Below are 20,793 nucleotides of genomic sequence, written 5' to 3'. Positions count from 1 at the left end.
TGGATCTCAAAAGCTGTCCTTGCTAAAAAAAAAAAAAAAAAAAGTGGATTAAAAACACGGCACGGTGGGCTGGCTGTTACCTCTGCAAACTCCCTCCGTAACGTAGAACCGCTGCCCGCAATTAGCCATGCATCTGCCTTCCAGGAACACGAGAGACGGGTCTCGGCAGGTGGAACAGTTGTTTGCCGTTGGACCTCGGCACGTTGCACAGGATTCGTGACAAGCTGGAGGCAAAGGAAAACATTTCCAAGTCAATTAGAGCAGCTCCTTTGCTGTACTCAGCAGGCACCCATTCTTCTTAATGCTCAAAAGAAGACCACCCAGCTACATTAAGGGGGAGAGGAGAGGAAAAGAAGGAGAAGGGAGTTTCAGATCTGGAAAAGGGGAGGAGTAGGTAGGGGGTGACAGGAGAGCAGTGTTCCAGCATCTCAGGGGCTGCCCCAAAGAAGAAGGAGTCAAGCTATTCTCCAAAGCACCTGAGGGCAGGACAAGAAGTAACAGGTGGAAACTAATCAAGGAGAGAAGCAACCTCTAGAACAGGAGTGTCCAACCTAGGCAACTTTAAGACTTGTGGACTTCAACTCCCAGAATTCCTCAGCCAGTAACTTTAAGACTTGTGGACTTCAACTCCCAGAATTCCTCAGCCAGCAACTTTAAGACTTGTGGACTTCAACTCCCAGAATTCCTCAGCCAGCAACTTTAAGACTTGTGGACTTCAACTCCCAGAATTCCTCAGCCAGCAACTTTAAGACTTGTGGACTTCAACTCCCAGAATTCCTCAGCCAGCAACTTTAGATTTGGATTCAACTCCAGAATTCCTCAGCCAGCAAAGCAAAGCTGGCTGAGGAATTCTGGGAGTTGAAGTCCACAAGTCTTAAAGTTGCCAAGGTTGGACACCCCTGCTCTAGAACTAAGGAGAAATTTCATGACAGTGAGATTAATTAATCAGTGGAACAACTTGCCTCCAGAAATTGTGACTGCTCCAACACTGGAAGTTTTAAGAAGAGATTGGATAACCATTTGTCTGAAGGTGGTGTAGGGTTTCCTGCCTAAATAGGGGTTGGACAAGAAGATGGGTGGGGGAATTGTGTGTGGGGGTACTGGTTCTTGTTTTGGGGTTTTATTTCTGTAAGCTGCCTGGAGTCACCATGAGTGAGATGGGTGATGGAAGGAACCGAGGGAGGGAGGGAGGGGAGGGAGGGAGAAGGAAGGAAAGAAGGAAGGGGAGGGAAGGGGAGGGAGGGAGGGAGGGGAAGGAAGGAAGGAAAGAAGGAGGGAGGGAGGGAGGGAGGGAGGGGAAGGAAGGAAAGAAGGAAAGAAGGGAGGGAGGAGGGAGGGAGAAGAATGGAGAAAGAAGTTGCTAAAGAAGAGAAGGAGGGAGGGAGGGGGAAGGAAGGAAAGATAAAGGAGGGAGGAGGAAGGAGGAAGGAAGGAAGGAAGGAAGGAAGGAAGAAGGAAGAAGGGGGGAAGGAAGGGTAGGGAGGAAGGAAAACCACTACTGTGCTTACGATCCTACAGCTTTGCTCTGCTTTACAGGCTTTCAAAACTTGTAAACCCAGGCTATTAAAAATGACTTTCTTATCATCATCGTAATTGCACAGACTGTCACTAAGCAAGTCAGTTGCTAAAGGAGGCCAACCTATTAGCTCCACGGAAATGGTGCTGTTGAATAAATTAGTTTTGCATCGTGGGAGAGAGGGAAGGGGAGGAGGAAGAAAGGGGGAGAGACAGAAAGATAAAAGGAAGGGAGGGAGGGAGGGAGGAAGGAAGGAAGGAAGGAAGGAAGGAAGGAAGGAAGGATCGTTTAATTTTCTATCCCCATAGACAGCACAGGCACTGTGCATTTTTAATGCCCTCTTGTCTAAACACCCCTGTTTTTTAAAAATAGGTTTGAAGGCCGCCAAAGATCAGCTGGCCCAAATCCATCCTCGGGCACTCGGGCCCAGGAGGGATGAAGAGTGACTCTGAATATACCAAAGGGCCAAGGGATAGTTTTGTGTTTCCTGGAAAGGTTAATACAGTATGTCCCGCTGAATGTCACTCCATGAAATAAAGGGAAGAGTACAGATTGCAGGCCATATTTAGATAGCAGTGGGAGAGTCATAGAGAACAAGGAAATTTTATTTATGGCGCTTGTAATGATTGTGGCATGTTAAGTCCTGTGCTGCCAGAATTTACATTAGAGCTTTTTTTAGCTATTATTTTTTTAAAATAATTACACTCGTGCTCCTCCAAATGTTCCAAACTTTATTTTTAATTCCACAGCCAGGCACGTATCTGCTTGCCAAGGAGCCAAAATCTAATCCTGACTTGGGTGTGAGGGCGAGGGATGTACCCACTGATATAAATTCATAGACAGGAGGAAAACCCCAAATTCGTAATTTATAACCAGGATCTTGTCATTTAGTAGTTTACCTTCTGGCTCTATAACAATAAATCGTAAAAGTAAGGGTCAAAGTGGCACATCGCTCCGGTTGCCAATTCTCCACAACTTATCATTTTATAGTCTTGGGGGAGCTCAAATCTTGCTGTTTTATTAAATAATAAAGCTAAGGAGATTTCATTCGAGGCAGTGTCTGAAGGAGAGGCCTCCAGGGTGATCTTTACACAAGTTGCAAAAACAGAGAAAAAAGTAATAAGATCAGCCAGAGAAAACACACCGAATGTCTCCGATGAAATACTTCAACCCTTTAAAAGCAGGACTCTTAGCAGAAGTGGTGATCAGCCAGGATTGCAAATTAACTTTCGGTACCATCTAGGTTTGGCAATATTTCTAAGTGCCTTTATTTATTTGCTTTCACAGAAAGAAATAAGCCAACCCACCCCATCCCCCAAAAATGGAGAAAAAAAGCAAAATGTATGAAAAACAAAGAAAGACAATCTAATAACAAACCTAACAAAAACCAACAGAGAAATAAAACCAGAAAGAAGGCAGAAACTATTTATCTATAGCATAAAACGGATTATCTATCAAATATCAAACAAGTTTCTAAACCTACATTATTGGGTGTAAATGATATGGTTTTGTTTAAAGTTGTAAAGTGTCATAAAGTCAATGCCTAAGGAGAGGTTGTTTTTTTTAATAGATAAAATTAAATAATAGAGGTTTAATAAAGGTTTTTTTAATAGAGGTTTAATAGAGATTTTTTTAATAGATCCAGGTTTGTTTGTTTTTTAATAGATAAATGAGGCTGGTTTTTTTTAATTGATTTCTTGGTTTATTTATTTGGAAAATGGATATGACTGTCCATCTTACAAACTGTTGTGGACAGTGGGGAGGAACATGAGCCAATCCAGGACTCTGGAGAGGACTCGGATGAGGGTCCTGCGTCCAATACAGAGATGGGGCCAGGGCCACCTGGGAGTTATGTGCTCTGGAGCCTCCGACAGCAGCGAGGCAGAGGAACAAGGGGAGCCTGTTCCCAGTGCGCGTGTGTGCAGAGCTGCCAGAAGGCAAGAACAGTTAAGACAAAAGGGGCGACTCGGGAGTAAGGCTTGGAGGTGATTGGCCCTCCTATAAAGACATCTTGGAGTCTTAGTGGACAACCAGCTAAATAGGAGTCAGCCGTGTGCAGCAGCAGCCAAAAAAGCCAATCCAATCCTAAATTGTATTAACAGAGGGATACAGTTAAGATCAAGGAAGACACTAATGCCACTCAATAAAGCCTTAATAAGGCCACACCTAGAGTACCGCATCCAGTTTTGTTCACCACGTTGTAAAAAGGATGCTAGAAAAAGTGCAGAGAAGAGCAACCAGGATGATTAGGGGACTGGAGACTAAAACATATGGAGAACGGTTACAGGAACTGGGCATGGCTAGTCTAGAGAAGAAAAGGACCAGGGGAGACATGATAGCATCTTTCAATATTTGAGGGCTGCCACAGAGAGGAGGAAGGGGGTCAAGCTATTTTCCAAAGTGCCTGAAGGCCAAATAAGAAATAATGGATGGAGAGATTTTACTTGGAAATAAGGAGTAACTTTCTGACAGTGAGAACAATCAACCAATGGAACAGAAGTTGCCTTTGGAAGTTGTGGGAGCGCCATCACTTGAGACTTTTAAGAAGAGATTGGACTGCCATTTGTCAGAAACGGTGTAGGGTCTCCTGCTTGGGTGGGGTGGGGGTTGGACTAGATGACCTACAAGGTCCCTCCCAACTCTGATTATCTGTTATCTGTTATAAAGGAGGAGCAAAGGGACAGGAACCTTTGCAGGAAGCAACTTTGTTCGTACTGGTTGGTTTGAAACTTGAAGCTCTGTGTTGAATTTGTGCTCTGTTTGGCCTTGTATAACTAATTTAGAAATTTAGTAATTGGCAGCATTTCAAGGAAGATAAAGGTGCGTGCTTGTCAGACTTATCCTGAAGGACTTTGGCAGGCTTCCATGGGACTCTTTACAAACTGTTTGAGACTCATTACGGGCTGTGAAGGACTATAATTCACAGCCGTTGAAATAAAGAAACAAGGGTTTTGAGATTAATGTGCGTTTGTTAGTGTCTCAATGTTAGTGTCTATGAGTAATGTTAGTGCCTTGGTCAGAACACAAGCATTACACGTAGTCCTCAACATATGACCACAATAGAGCCCAAAATTTCCATCACTAAGTGAGGTAGTTGTTAAGGGAGTTTGCCCCATTTTATGACCTTTCTTGCCACAGTTATTAAGTGAATCATGGCAGTTGTTAAGTTAGCAACATGGTTGTTACGTGAATCCAGCTTCCTCATAGACTTTACCTATCAGAAGGTCACAAAAGGTTATCACATAACCTGGGACACTGCAACCCCATCATAAATATGAGTCAGTTGCCAAGTGTCTGAATTTTGATCACGTGACCATGGGGAAGTTGCAACGGTCGTAAGTGTGAAAAATGGTCATAAGTCACTTTTTTTCAGTACCGTTGTAACTTTAAACAGTCACTAAACCTTTGCTGACCTTCTGACAAGCAAAGTCAAAGCCAGATTCATTTAACTAACTTATCAACTGCAGTGATTCACTTAATGATGGTGGCAAGGTCATAAAATGGGACAAAAGTCACTTAACAACTGTCTCGCTCAACAATGGAAAGTTTGGACATCAATTGAGGTTATAAGTTGAGGACAAAATATAGTCTACAAATTCTGGCTGCTGGACTTCACAAGGATTTCCCAGCAGGAAGAAGAACGCATGAATGCAGGTAGTCCTCAACTTACAACCATAATGGAGCCCAAAATTTCTCTTGTTAAGCCAGACATTAAGTGAGCTTTGCCCCATTTTACGGCCTTTCTCGCCTCATTGGTTAAGTGAAACCCTGAAGTTCTTAAATTGACTTTATTCGCCAAGAGGTCGCAAAAAGGGGGTCACCTGACCTTGGGACACAGGAACGGTCATAAGTATGAACCAGTTGCCAAGCATCTGAATTTTGGTCACACGATCATAGGTATGCTACACGGCTTGTAACTGAGAAATGGTCATAAGTCCCTTTTTTCAGTGCTGTGTATCTGTCATGCCCCTGTTGGAATCTGATTCCGAGGGGGAGGTTGAGCAGCTGACAGGGAGTGGGAGTGTGGCTCCAGTGGCTCTGGAGGAAACTGGGGAAGGGCACAGTCTGGCTGGGCATTCAGAGGAAGACCCAGGGCCATCCCCTCTTCGTCCTAGGGCATGCAGGGAGGAATGGATAAGGGAGCAACGTGAGTTGCGTGGTTTACGGGGGAGGAAAGGGCCCTGATCCCCTTCATTGGCTACAGCTGGGAAAGCAGGATTTTAAAAAGGCATTTGTGTGCACAGCACCTTGCTGGAAGCAAAGCATGAATTATCTTTGTTTGTCAAGTCCTATCTGGATTCTGGTGTCCTCCCAACTACGTATGTTTTGTTATCTTTTGACGTCTTCAATCCCTTATCCTGCCCTGTCTCGTTAATTGCTGCAGTATGGTTTGTGTTGGGTTTTTATTTATAATTTGTTTGTACTTTGGGTTCCAGCGGAATTTCTTCCCTTTAAAGACTGTTCTTGGGAGAGTTTTTTTCTCCAGCCGATGATAACTAGACATTGGGGGGCCAAGTTGGAGGTATTAAAGGGACTTTACCTACTTTTGTGACTTTGTTGCTTTTGTGCCATGCCCCAGGTCATCACAGTATCTTTGAACGGTCACTAAATGAACTGTTGTAAGTCGAGGATGACCTGTGTATGCAACTTGTGGTTTGAGAAAAGGTTTGCAGCCATTTAGGAGACTCACACCCTCACACACACCCTGTCAGAGCCCTGCCAAAGTTGTGAGTCTCACTCTGTTGCACAGTTCTAAGATGTGAAGTTTTCTCTGCGTCTGAACCCCAACTCTGAAGTCACCCGTGGACTTCATGAATAATAATTGAGCGGTTAATGTTCCCTACCAATCTCCAATTTCCCCCTTTTTAATTAATTCACCGTTCCCTAAAAGAAATATCTGTCAAGGAAGAAAGAACCATAGCAAATTGGTTTGCACAATCATCTTCATTTTAGGAGAAAGCCTGTGGGAGCACAGGAAGACGTGGAAGGGGGAGGTGGGGGAAGAGAGAAACAGCTTAAGAAAACTCCACCAAGTATCTTCAGGTCATGGAAAAAGAATCTCCTTTACAAGAGGAAACCTAATGGTAACTCTGGCATTTCCTTTCCCCCTTCCATTTGTCAATCTACTGGTTTAATCCAAGCCTCAGTGGGTCCTTCTGTCTATCCCGGTTCTGGACAGCAGGAACACTGGAGTCTACAATCCTCCCATCTCACCAAGATCTTTAAGTTGAAACTCCTGGAAGGACCAGGTATGCAGCCACCGAGGGGGATTCTGGGAACTGCCTTCAAATTGCCTCTCCGAAAACAATTAGCTTACCTATAAATACCGTATTATTGTATCTTTTTAAAAGATATTTTTCAAAATGTATTGGTCTATATTGTTGGCTGGTTGGTTGATATAGGTAGGTAGGTAGGTAGACATAGATGACAGATAGACAGACAGATGACAAGTGTCAGATAGCTAGATGATACCCTGTTTCTCCAACAATACGGCCTCCCCCAATAGGAAGTCCCAGCATGTTTTATAGGCATGAAATGAAATTAAGCCCCTCCCCCCCAAATTAAGGACTATATTAAAACATGCGAAATGGGGGGGAAATGGTGGGGGGGCTTGCCGTTAGGAAGTACTTTTGTTGCACACCCAGATGCCTGCGTTGACCCCGATACTAAGTACCTCACCAACGCCGAGGTCAACATCCAAGCCGTCGCCGCCCACCCGCCCAAAGATGCAAGGGGGGGGGGGCGGAATTAAGTCACCCCTGAAAAGACGGCCTAGCCATTTTGGGGGAGCTCAAAAAAAAATAAGACCTGGCCTTATTATATGAGAAACATGGTAGATCAGTGATGGCAAATCTTTTTTTGCTGTGGTGTGCCGAAAGCGCGTGCATGCCAGCACCCACAATGCAATGTGCCCCCCCCCCATGCATGCATGCGCAAGCCCTCTTTATCTGCACTGCACATGCGTGCGCCTCCCAGGAAATACCAGAAGTGCCGAAACAGGCCTATTTTTTGGCTTCCTGATGCTGCAAAGGCTTTTCTTGAGCCCCGGGAGGATGAAAACGACCTCCCCTGAGCTCCAGAGGCCCTCCGGAGGCTGAAAACAGGCACTTCCGGTATTTCCAGAAGGCCCATTTTTTGGCCTCCCAAGACTGCAGAGGCTTCCCTCGAGCTTCCGGGATGGCAAAAATGGCCTCAAATGGGCCGAAAATCAGCTGGGAGGTGCACACATGTGCAGTGCAGATACGTTTGGCTGGGGCTCGCATGCCCACAGAAATGTCTCTGCGTGCCACAGGTTTGCCATCACGGTGGTAGGTAGGTAGGTAGGTAGGTAGATAGAAGATAGATAGATAGATAGATAGATAGATAGATAGATAGATAGATAGATAGATAGATAGATAGATAGATAGATAGATAGATATAGAGATAGCTAGATAACTAGATAGATAGAAGATAGATAGATAGATAGATAGATAGATAGATAGATAGATAGATAGATAGATAGATAGATAGATAGATAGCTAGATAGCTAGATAGATGCAACTATTCTCTGTACTAGTGATTCGGACCGGAGGCTATGCATAAAATGTTATGTTCAAACCCTTGTCCTCAAAAAGTTGCCAATAAAACAACTTGGGAGGGGAAAATGTTTCTTTGAAAAATATTCTAAATTAAGAGAGGGAAGAATACAGGTGAAAATCTGCAAGAGAATATCAATATTTTGGAATAAGCTGACTTGAGTGTTTTATTCTAAACAGGTTAACTGTAGCAGTAATGGAATTATTCTTTCACTTATCTAAATTAAATTGACGAATTGAAAAAAAGATAAGAGCTACCAGGAACAGACTTTTGCTGAAAGGATGGGAAACCCACGGGAGGGGGAAGGGAAGGGAAGGGAAGGAAAACAGAAGAGGAAGTTGGGAAGGAGGGAAAAGTGTGGCTGCAAATTTGGTATTTGAGTCTGATCATATGATTTTTTGCATTATTATTTTATTTACTTGAATATCTTTTCTAGCAGAAAATTGCAGGTATATTTTAACAGAAACCAAAGGAAATAGCAGATAAATCATCACGCCTTGTACATATTCCTGTGGAAAGCAGGTTCCCTGTAATATCCCTTCCTGTTTCTGTGCTGGGGGTCTCTAGAGTTTTGATTACGTACTGAAATGCGGTAGAACATCTGATCGTTGGATCATAATTAATAATTATTTCCCAGAATGGAAGATTTCTTCAAAAGTCAATTATCAATTGACAATTATGGTTCAATTATCTTCTTGTTTTCCTGCAACATCAGAAGATTGGGCGGTACTTCCCGTTAGTTTGATCCACTGCTGTGCTATTTGTGCCTTTGAGTCACAGAGAGAATTCGGAGTAGGGAAAGAGGGGAACGAATGAGTTACGAGCCCTTTCTCAAATGCGCTGCTTTGTTGTTGCTGTGATGGAAAGGGCAGCCAAGCAGAATTCAGCAAGCTGCGGGAACTCCCAGGAGAAAAGATCAGAGGTAAAATTCCCACGCATACAAATATGGATGCAAGGAGCCACAAAATCAGTAATAAAACGAATGCCATAGTTGTTTCCCACTGTAGGAAGACTGGAGGGAGTCACGCGTTACACTCCAAAGAGGAGTAAGAAGAAAACGTTAAAAACCACCACACATATGGACCTGTATACGGATAGCACTCTCAATTTACGACCGTCATGGAGCCTAATGTAGGTCACGACAGTCGTAAACTGGGTCTCCCAGGTGACCAATCTCATTTAACGACCGTTTTTGTGGCAGTTGTTAAGGGAACGATTGTTTCACCCCGGGCCACTTTTGCCAACATCCAGACGTAACTTCCTAACGGTTGTAAAATACGCGAATGCTGCGAAAGGTTGTAAATGGAGGTTGTTTGCCAAGTGCCCAACGGAGACTCCTGCAACTGCAGGAGAGGTGGGGCAGCCATTGGAATGTGGAGACCAGGTCATAAGTAACCCCGGGGAGGTCCTCTGTCGTCACTTTGAACCGCTGCTAAGCAACCAGTTGTAAGTCAAGGACAACCTAATCAAAAAGCCCTTATTTTTAATATATGCAAACTGAATTGTATATATATATGAACTACAGACCCCTCAAATCCTGGACATAAACTATTTTAATTCCTCCCCTCGGGGTGCCATTATAGGCACTGCAGGGCAGGCCAAAATAACTAGACACAAAGATATTTTTTCCCCACACGCCATGACTCTGCTGAACGCTAATTCCCACAGCACTGTCCTATGTCCAGGGCTGGGCTGCTGGGGGTTGGCAGGGGTTCGGGAGATACCCTAGCTAAGATTCTATGCAGTTTGGAGAACCCACAAATCCCACTCCTGGGTGGCCCGGCCCACCCCTCCCCTCCGAGGATCAGCTGGGACTCATGGGTGGCAGAGAAGAGATGGGGTTGGTGGGGCCAGTCAGAGGTGGGATTGGCCGGTTCTCCAAACTACTCAAAATTTCCGCTACCGGTTCTCCAGAACCGTTCAGAACCGGCTGAAGACCACCTCTGCACATGATCCCATTTTGCGACCTGATAAGCAAAGTCAACGGAGGAGCCAGATTCACTTAGCAACCAGGTTAGTAACTTATCAACTGCAGTAGTTCATTTAACAACTGAGGCAAGAAAGATTGTAAAATGGGGCAAAACTCACTTAACAAGTGTTGTCAGTTAACAACAGAAATTTTGGGCTCAATTGTGGTCATATGTTGAGGACCATCTTCTATTCTATTCCATTCTATTCCATTCCATTCCATTCAATATTTTCTATTCTATTCTATCCTATCCTATCCTATCCTATATTCTATTCTATTCTATCCTATCCTATCCTATCCTATCCTATCCTATCCTCTATTCTATTCTATTCTATCCTATCTATATTCTATCCTATCCTATCCTATCCTATCCTATCCTATCCTCTATTCTATTCTATCCTATCCTATATTCTATCTATCCTATCTTCTATCCTATCCTATCCTATCCTCTATTCTACTCTATCCTATCCTATATTCTATTCTATCCTATCCTATCCTATATTCTATCCTATCCTATCCTATCTTCTATCCTATCCTATCCTATCCTATCCTATCCTATCCTCTATTCTATTCTATTCTATCCTATCCTATATTCTATCTATCCTATCCTATCCTATCCTATCCTATCCTATCCTCTATTCTATTCTATCCTATCCTATATTCTATCCTATCCTATCTTCTATCCTATCCTATCCTATCCTCTATTCTACTCTATCCTATCCTATATTCTATTCTATCCTATCCTATCCTATATTCTATCCTATCCTATCCTATCTTCTATCCTATCCTATCCTATCCTATCCTATCCTATCCTATCCTCTATTCTATTCTATTCTATCCTATCCTATATTCTATTCTATCCTATATCCTATCCTATCCTATCCTATCCTATCCTATCCTATCCTATCCTATCTTCTATTCTATTCCATTCCATTCCATTCCATTCCATTCCATTCCAATTGTTTATTCCTATTCTATTTATTCTTATTTTCTATTCTATATTCTATTTTACTCCTTTCTATTCTAATTCTATACTCTATTCTATTCTAATTTTCTATTCCATTTTTCTAATCTGTTCTATTCTGCCCTGCTCTGTAACATTCCATTCCATTCTACATTTCCCTTCAGGTTACTTTAGAACGGTGCCACAAATGCCAAGCTGGCATCTGGTCTCTGGCTTTGCATCCTGAAGGTTAATTCGTGCATCATGCAAATTGCCACCGAAGCAGCAGATGGAATCCTTGTGCTCGTTTTCTAAGTGCTTCGGATACTTGACATTACGGTTTCAAAGGCAGTGAAATAAACGTTTCCTAAAAGGGAAGCTTCCCGAACGGAAGGAGATTCCTGGAAAAAGCCTGGCCCATTTGGCTAGACAGCTGTCCTAAAGACGCTTCGCTTGCCTATGAATTCTAACTTCTCAATCAGCCATCCTTAGCTGTCTCTATGCCCGATTATAGCCTTTAAGGAGACACTAAGAGGAACTGATTTGGCAGGAGGGCAGCCCACGCCTCACTCTTTCTGCAGTGAACATCTAAGCATAGTTCACAAAATTGTCTGCTATAACATCTTGCCTGTCAACCACTTCTTCAGCTTCAACTACAATAATACACGGGCAAACAACCAGTACAAACTCAAGGTAAACCTCTCCAAACTCAAATGCAGAAAATACGACTTCAGCAACAGAATGGTCACCGCCTGGAACGCCCTACCTGACTCTGTGGTTACAGCCTCCACCCCTCACAGCTTCAACCTCAAACTGTCTACTGTGGAACTCACCCCATTCTTAAGAGGTCCTTAGAGGGGACATGCATAAGCACACCAGAGTGCCTACCGTCCCTGTCTTATTGTCCCCATTTATCTGTATTTACTCCCTTTGTTCCTGTTTATGTTCATACCTATACTTGTTATCCTGTACATCTTTGACAAATAAAATTAAATAAATAAATAAAAATAAATAGTCATCGACCTGAAAATGTTGAAGTAGAAGTGTACAACTTGCAAAACCAGCGAGGAGCGAGAAAAATATTCAGCACAGAGTTGCGGAAATCATGCAAGTCACCAGTTCTATCTTACAGGTAGTTCTCGAACTTACAATCTTTCATTTATCCCAAAGGTGCTTTTTTCGGGAGGCAACTGGACTTTCTTGCTGTGTCTTTTGAAGCGGTATCGCTTCTCATCCAAGAAGCTTCTTCAGCTCTGTCAGGATGGTGAGGAATGGAAGGATTTATATTCCTTGCAGACGGCTGGTCATTTGCATCCTTTTAGAGGGTTGTTGAGGCCGCTTGGAGATTTATCTGTGTCCTCAGGAGGACCTAAGAAGTGCTCCTGGTTCCAGTAAGTGTGCAATTTTTCCTCCAGAAATCCATTGCTACTCTCACACTATTCAAAGGATGTTCATCCCGAATTGACTAGCTAAACGTTTACCAATTGTGCCTACCGTCCCTGTCCTATTATCCCCAATTATTCGTACCCATTTCCTGTATTTATACTTATGTTTATTATCTTGTAAGCTATTGACAAATAAATAAATACAATAAATAAAAAATAAATAAATAAAAGTCTGTAAGTCTGTGGACAATTGGTCCTGGGAGCCAACCACCATCTTGCTCAAGCCATGGTCACCTTTTTCTTTCCTAACCACATTTGGCAATTTCTTGTTGGCAATTTTTCAGCAATTAGGAATCTGGATTGACAAGTTTTAGACAGCACCAGGTAAATTTCCTTCAATCCTTAATCCAACTTAAGTTTAAGGATTTTTTTTTTAAATAAACAGCAACCTGAACATTGATTTTGGAAAGTTACAAATGGACTAAGGATCGAGATGGATTTGAAATAAGAGTTGAAATTAATTATAAGACTCTTCCCCATGGAGGAAATGCTTTTGTTTTAAATTTAAAAAAAATATGATAGAATGGGACTCTGAAGATTGGATAGACACAGGGAATCAGAAGGAAGAGAAGATTACAATTAAAGGAGAAGGAAACATGAATTTGACTTACTTATGCAGAATGGAGCAAAATGTTTTAACACTGGGGATACTTGAAACATATTTGGACCCAGGACTTAATTTTAAGAGTGTTTGCCATTATAGATAGACTATGTTTAAAACATATTATGGAAGAGTGTATAGGTTTTATAAGACTGATCTGAAAATGATTTTAAATATGACAGGCTACAAGAGAAAGGTTCTACACAGGATATACTGTACATATGAAACCAGCTGATGTCTTAATAATTTAAAGGGATACACAAATAAAGTAAGAGATCGATCTAGATAAATTTCCTTTATTGGATTTACAAAGGACACTTGTTACATTTTGAAGATTTTTTAAAAAATTGTTGAGAAGGAATAAAGGAAAAATAGAAAGAAATCAACTTCCGGGATATTTGAAGGATTAAAGATCAAGATTGTTAAAAGAGAAAGGGATATAAAGTTGTTTTATTTGATCAAGATTAAAACAGATACGTTGTTATCTCTTAACAACTATTTAATGAATTTTTAGTATCAGGAATGAACAGTGAGGAGGCCTTAAGGATATATTTACAGATGGAATATGGGAAGAAGAGGTCATTTGTTAGGAGTTAGGTTACTAAAATGATTTATACTTGTGATGAAGGAAGAAATTATTTATAATAATTTTTAAAACATATTCTTATTTTTTTTTCTTTTCTATTTTTCTTGCTTTTTTTCTTGTTCCTTTTTGCCCTATTTTTTCTTTTATTCCTTTGGTTGGTTTGCATTACTTTTTATCTTCTGAACTGTAATGTTTCATAAAATCATTATTAAAAAGGGAATTGACAAACACGAGACGGTATCATGCACAATATTAAAATGAGCCAATATGAATTTGACTTGACTTGAGCTTCCCCTGTTTTCTGTCCTGTTTCCTGTCTCCAGTCCTGTAGTGTCCTGGTTTTTAAACCGCTGCTTCTCTATCTCCCCTCCTCTCATCTTAACCCTTGCCAAAACCTATTTGACATTCCTAGGATGCCAGAAGCCTCCAGTGAAAATGAGTTATGTCTGTTCAAGCTTTTGCAAGCTTTTGCAAACTCAGGCCGAAAGAATTTGGGTCACCCCAGTGAAAGGCCGTGGAGAGTCCACTGTCTGAATGCCAGAAGACCAAATCTAATCTTTTAGCAAGGTTGATAAAATGGCTGGTGCGAAATGAAATGATGAACGGTGGGGGTCTCTGACACCTACCCCCCCACACGTTCTTTTTCTCTTGCACTAGATAGCTTTAGAATAATTTTGACGAGGCTAGCACCGACTTGATCGGGGTTTTTCCTTTAATGGAAATCAGTTTAATACTAATTAACTTTTCTTTCATCTAAATTAACTAATTAATTTTCTTTTCATCCCCTCAGGAGCCTGCTACAGGGCATTGCATGCCAAAACAAGACACAGGCAGTTTTTTATCTTCTGCCATCACTCTGCTGAGCAGCTAATTCCCACACCATTGTTTTATGTCTAAGTACAGTGTATTTACACATGTAGTATGGCGGTATTACTTTTATCTTTCTCATCTGTTCACTATCTTCTCTTATTGGTATCATAATTATGATTATTATTACTGTGTTGTTTTGTGGCTACACTAAGAGTTTATGCACTGGAGACAGTCGTTTTGTGCCTATCACACTTGGCCAATAAAGTATTCTATTTCTATTTCTATATCTATATCTATATCTATATCTATATCTATATCTATTTCTATTTCTACTTCTATTTCTATATCTATTTCTATTTCTACTTCTACTTCTACTTCTATTCCGGTCCAGTCCGGTCCTGTCCGGTTCTACTCTACTCTACTCTACTCTACTCTACTCTATTCTATTCTAGTTAAAGAGAATTTAGGGGAAGGTACAGATGAGATAGGCTGGTTCTATGAAGCACTTTATATCAAGCCCGATATAGGAGCTCCATCATTGAGCATTGTGCTAAGAATTTAACAAGGAAGCATGTAGACTTTTGCATTATCTTTTTTTGCAATTTCATTCATTGTTATTCAACCCCTCCTTGACCTCATTTTTTCTGTTCGGAGATGGGTAGAGTTCAGATTATCTAGCACAGGTATTTCTTACCTGTGCACTGGAGAGGTCCCGGGAAAAACCCTTCCCCACATGACGTCACGCACTGAGCATCCTTCAAATGCAGCGAAGCTTGGCAGGAAGTACATCCAAATTTATTAGTACAAGTTGAGCACATCTCTTTACAAGCTGCCCGAGGCGGGGAAGAAAAAAAAACAAAAAGAAAAAGAAGGTTGTAAAAAACGGTTTCGAATTTGATTTTCTTCTGAGTCAGATCTTTGGGATCCATGATGCAGCTTGCCAGTTGCTGATCAGGGATTTCAAAGATCCCCCAGGTATGAGCACCAGTAAAAAAAAAAAGGAAAAAAAGAAAACGCATTGCTGACAAGCCAAGTGTATATTGAAGATTGGTACAATACACTGGCCTATGACTGCAATAAATATTGATTTGATTTAACTGAAATCAGACAATCAGTTATTATTGCCATTCCATCAGGCTTTTGTGAGGATTAATCTTCCTGATTATGCTGTTTGTTTGAAATATTTTATCCTGGGCCTTAATATTTTCTATCTATTGCTGTGGTGGCTCTGGGGCTAAGACACTGAGCTTGTCGACCAGAAAGGTTGGCTCAAATCCCTAGCAGCACATAATGGAGTGAGCTCCCGTTACTGGTCCCAGCTTCTGCCAGCTTAGTAGTTTGAAACCTTTTAAATTGCAAGTAGAAAAATAGGGGCCACTTTGGTGGGAAATTAACAGCGTTCCATGCGCATTCGGCATTAAGTCTTGCCAACCACATGACCACAGAGACGTCTTCGGACAGAGCTGGCTCTTCAGCTTTGTAACAGAGATGAGCACCACCTCCTAGAGCCGGAAAGAACTAGCACGTATGTGCGAGGAGAACCTTTACCTTATGTATTGCTATGTTGATTGTTTTGAACTGTCTTTAAATCAATGGAGAAAAGCTAAAGAAGGTGGACATTTTTCGGAATCTGGGATCCCTCCTCCAAGGCAATCACGACACCAATGGCGAGGTGGGAGCTAGGATGAATGCAGCCTGGATGTGCTGGCAAGGACTCACCAGTATGTTGTGGGACAGACGAAAGCCAACCCGCCTTACATCTAAGATTTACGAGACAACCATCCACCCTGTTGCACTGTATGGCACCGAATGCTGGGCAGCAACAACAGGGACCGAACGCTATCTCTGTGCCATGGAAATGTGAATGCTCCATTGGATATTGGGCATCTCCCTTCTCGACCACGTCACAAATGACACCATTCGACATCATTTTGGTGTGGCACCAATTACAGAGAAGAGGAGAGAAGGTCGGCTCAGCTGGTATGGACATGTTCACCCTTCCACCGTGGCCAAGACTGCCTACCAACGAGAAGTCGATGGCCAGTGACCTCGCAGGCGCCCAAAACAGAGATGGCAAGACACCATCAACAAAGATATGCAAGCTGCGGGTCTGCGCTCTGGAGACGCAGCTGACCGTGGAAAGTGGAGCTCAAGGATCCAAAAAGCGGACCCTGCACCTGCGGGAATACGCTAGGACAGGGGTGTCAAACTCGATTTCATTGAGAGCTCCATCAGGGTTGTGTTTGACCTCTGGGGCCAAGGTGGGTGTGGCCAGGGTGGGCGGACCCAGCTTGACATCACTTGTGTCGGGGGCACCTGTGGTGGCCAAGCGCTCTGCCACAGAAAATGGGCTCCCGAGCTCCATTTTCGGCTGGGATGGTCTCCTGCAACCTTTTGCCGGCAAAAACGGGCTTGGGAGGGCTTCAGTTTTGCTGACAGAAGCACCCCAGGCTGGTCCTTCACTGTTTCTGAAGCTGCCCTGCAGGCCAGATCTAAGGACTCCAAGGGCCTTGAGTGTGACACCCCTATGCTAGGATGAAGAAGGTTGTTTTGAACTGCCTTGTGGGAGCTCCCTTAGAGGAGAAGCAGAGCAATGAAAGGGTTGTTTGTGAAAGACACACATCTTCCAAATAATTTTATCTTCTTTAACACCCAGAAGCCACGGGCCATCTTCTGAAACGTCTCAGCATCACCTACAGAGCAAGAAGCTTCAATATCACAAAGCAGATTGGAGGCTAATCTTACCCAGGCAAAGGTCCCCATCCGGATAGAAGCCAACCCCACAGCTATCAACGCAACGCCCGTTCAGGAGAAACTTGGTGGACTCTCGGCAGGCATCGCAACGATCAAACGCCCGGGTGCAGGTCAAGCAATCGGGATGGCAGGCACCTATCATGACAGTGAGACAACTTTATTTGGGGTGAGGAAGGGCAGGATGGGCTCACCTGCTCAGGTAGAAGGATGCTTTTGCTGCGTGGCAAACAACCCCCCACCAAAAAGGACAAGCAAGCTTCTTCTCCACCAAGTTAGTCCCCCCTTGAAATGTATGATGATTGTATGATGATTATGATCAGGATTTATCACTTGTTGCTTATATGTACTCCGAGAGCTTCCGCAACAGAGACAAATTCCTTCTGTGTCCAATCACACTTGATCCATAAAGAATTTTATTCTGTTCTATTCTATTCTATTTTCTATTTTTTTCTATTCTACTCTACTCTATGCTATTCTAATTTTCTATTCTATTCTATTTTCCATTCTATTCTACTCTATATTTGTAGCTCACGGTTGACACGAGGGGTCCTTGGTGCTCTCTGAGGTTGCTCGTCTTTCTTGCAGATGTTTCATTACCCAAACTAGGTCATCAGTACTAGTCCTAGAGCTACCCTGATGAGGTTACTTAGTTCGGATACTGAAACGTTTGCAAGAAAAGAGAGCACTAATGACCCCTTACTTATAGAAACAATACAGGAAAAGAAGTGTCAGGCCCAATCCCCAATGATAACCCGGTGCTTACACTTAACGGACAGAATCTTGCCAGGCTAAAGTTATAACCTTCCAAAATAGTAGACATACCCTGAGAGATTTCAGGCTGTGGCTACTCTCTATACCTTGTTCTCACCCCACCATCCAATTCAGGACTCTGTAGCCTCTTGTCTTGGGCTCCTCTCTGGGTTATGCTGCCTCCCAAGGAAGCCACAGTGCTACTGTCAATATTCCCCCCACTTCTCCTTCATCTTTACATTCCATCACAAGAAGTGGATTGTTACATCTCCTTGAAATCAAGTTTGAGCTCCGGGATCCTCATGGACATGTTTCTTTAAATTTTCTTGGCTGGAGAATTCTGGGAGTTGAAGTCCACAGGTCTTAAAAGTTGCTAAAGTTGGACCACCACCACCCCCGTTTTAAACCAAACACTTTTCAACGTACAGACCCTCTTCTGAGTTAAGAGGAATAAATACGTTAAGACTAGACACTTCAAAAGCAAAAGCACCGTTTTGCAAATACCTGGCTTGCATTGAGGGCAACACTCTCCGTGCACAGCAATAGCCACAGTTCCTGTGGGACACGTCGGACAAGACTGAGAATAGCAGTTTACTTTGGAGTCCAAACATTCACATTCACGGCACAGGCCTTCCTTCCATTTTTCACCACTCTGCATGAAGAAAAAAAAAAAAAATAGAGGCTGCGATTTATCACAGTTTTCCAATTCTATTGACTATCATTCAGTCTCCTGAGCAGCAAGAAGCAGCATACTGTACATCAGAGGTCGTATTCAGCAGGTTCTCACCAGTTCTGGAGAACCAGCAAATACCACTTCTGACTGGTCCTGCCCCCATCTATTGTCTGCCTCCCTAGACCCAGCTCAACAAAGGGATAATGTGAAGGCCACGTGAAGTTTCTAGCAGTGCCTCTCCAAGGCAAAGGCATAGGTCTTAAGAGATATTTGAAAAGTTTACTCTCCATTGCTGGTTTGATCGAGTGGGCTTACGCTGCTCCATAATCTTTTACAGCACTTTTTAAAATCTTAAATATCTGCATTATACTAATTTGGAACCAAGGAATAACAACGTTAGCAGCTGTATTTGTACAACCAAATGTCTGCAAACAATGCAGTCGATACAAGCACACACACACACGGAATCAATTTTGTTTAAATTATAATGCCTGTGTTCACGCCTGTGTTACCTATTCAACCCAGAGATGGTATTCAGCAGGTTCTGACCCGTTCTGGAGAACCAGTAGCAGAAATTTTGAGTAGTTTCGAGAACCGGTAGTAGAAATTTTGAGTAGTTCAGAATACCCCCTCTGAGTGGCCCCGCCCCCCTCTATTCTCTGTCTTCTGAGTCCCAGCTTATCCGCTGGGTCTTCTTTGGTTGCCCTGCACAGGAGAACGGAGCTGGAAAGCAGGTTAGTGGGGTGGGAAGGGAATGAAATTTTGCAGTATCCTTCCCCTGCCACGCCCACCAAGCCATGGCCACCCAAGTCAGGCCATACCCACCAGGCCACGCCCACAGAACCGGTAGTAAAAGAAATTTGAATCCCACCACTGATTCAACCTTACAAATGAGGACAAGTTCATTTGGATGTATATGATTGTTTCTAAAATCAGGAAATTTGCAGACAGACATAATAGTACGGCTAAACAGGTTTCATCCAGAAATATAAACTCTCTGTTTGGAGAGCACAGGGATTGTGTTTAGCTCTGCAATGCTGTTTTACAATCCTGTACTAACAGCATGAAGCAGGCAGATTCTGCTACTCCAAGAGAGCAAGCAAATGATATTAAAAGCCGGACTTACTGGCCTGAGAAGAGCAAAACCTACAAATCTACAAATGTGATTAGCTTCATTCTGTGAAATCTGCTCTCCGCAACTTGTATTCTGCTGAGTAGAGCTTTCAATGCTTCATGCATAGCCCGGAGAACAAGAAAATATCTTTTTTTTTTTAACAAACTTTATTCAGTTTTTCACATTAAAAACAAAAATCTCTTTTTAGTGGACAACATGTTTCCGGGTCATCACCTTTACATACAAATATGACAGCAATTATACATTCATATATGCCTACTTAATTCTATTATTACCTTTTCCATTCCAAATTTTCAGTAAGGAGAGAAACAAACACATTAAATCTAGCCTCTTTCATTAATCTCAACTGCAACATCTTTTTGTTTTGTTTCAATTATTACAAATATAATCCTTTAATATTTATTTTAAAAATAAACAATATGTGTTTGCCTAATAATAATAATAATAATTAGTTACCAATGTCTCTCCTTACTTTTAATAGTCTATATTAACTTATTAATTTAGTTGGTTCTTTAGTCTGTCATATTCCCTTTCTATTACACATTCTTTTTATAAATTCTAGATTAATACAAATTTTAACACTAAAAAAAAAAACAAGTATAGGTTTCCCCCCCTTTTACTGTTTTAAGCGTGACACCTGAATGATTAAAATATACCTTTATTCCCTCATCTTAATTCCCAATAAACCATTATTTTTAAGAAGTTACAATAATAATCATTATATCTTTTCACTTGGATTCCACAGCATATTTTCCCCCCTTGATTTTTAATAAGAGTTATCAGTATCTATATTACCCTATTTTCTAAATATTTCTAATTGCAGAAATATTCTTATTACCCCTTGTCACCCTGCAGAATCCCCTTTTTAATTCATCAACCATTATCTCTGAAAAAACAATTTCTTTTCAACATTTTACTATTTCCATATTTCTTTATTTCATGCACCTGTTTCTTACTGCTTCTCCTCCCCCTCTTTTCCCCATATCTTTTCTCATTCCAGTTTATATCCCCCTCTTTCTTAATACCTTCCTTTCC

General features: G+C 42.1%; 1 protein-coding gene across 1 annotated transcript in view; it reads right to left on the bottom strand.

Moving 5' to 3' along the window:
- The window catches only part of FRAS1 (Fraser extracellular matrix complex subunit 1), a 393,348-nt gene that overhangs the window by 215,257 nt on the left and 157,298 nt on the right, over window positions 1-20,793 (bottom strand). The window contains exons 11-14 of the mRNA XM_087935788.1: window positions 18,455-18,602; window positions 17,192-17,335; window positions 15,141-15,275; window positions 81-224 (exon numbers count right to left, since the gene is read on the bottom strand). Of these exons, the coding sequence (XP_087791914.1) occupies window positions 81-224; window positions 15,141-15,275; window positions 17,192-17,335; window positions 18,455-18,602 (571 nt within the window). The remainder of the gene's footprint in view (window positions 1-80; window positions 225-15,140; window positions 15,276-17,191; window positions 17,336-18,454; window positions 18,603-20,793) is intronic.

This window comes from Pseudonaja textilis, chromosome 6 (assembly GCF_049901715.1).
Source record: "Pseudonaja textilis isolate UNSWEBS1 chromosome 6, rPseTex1.2, whole genome shotgun sequence".
NCBI classification, from domain to species: Eukaryota; Metazoa; Chordata; class Lepidosauria; order Squamata; family Elapidae; genus Pseudonaja; species Pseudonaja textilis.
The sequence above is the reverse complement of the archived record's forward strand: the minus strand, read 5'-3'. Positions and strand labels throughout refer to the sequence as shown.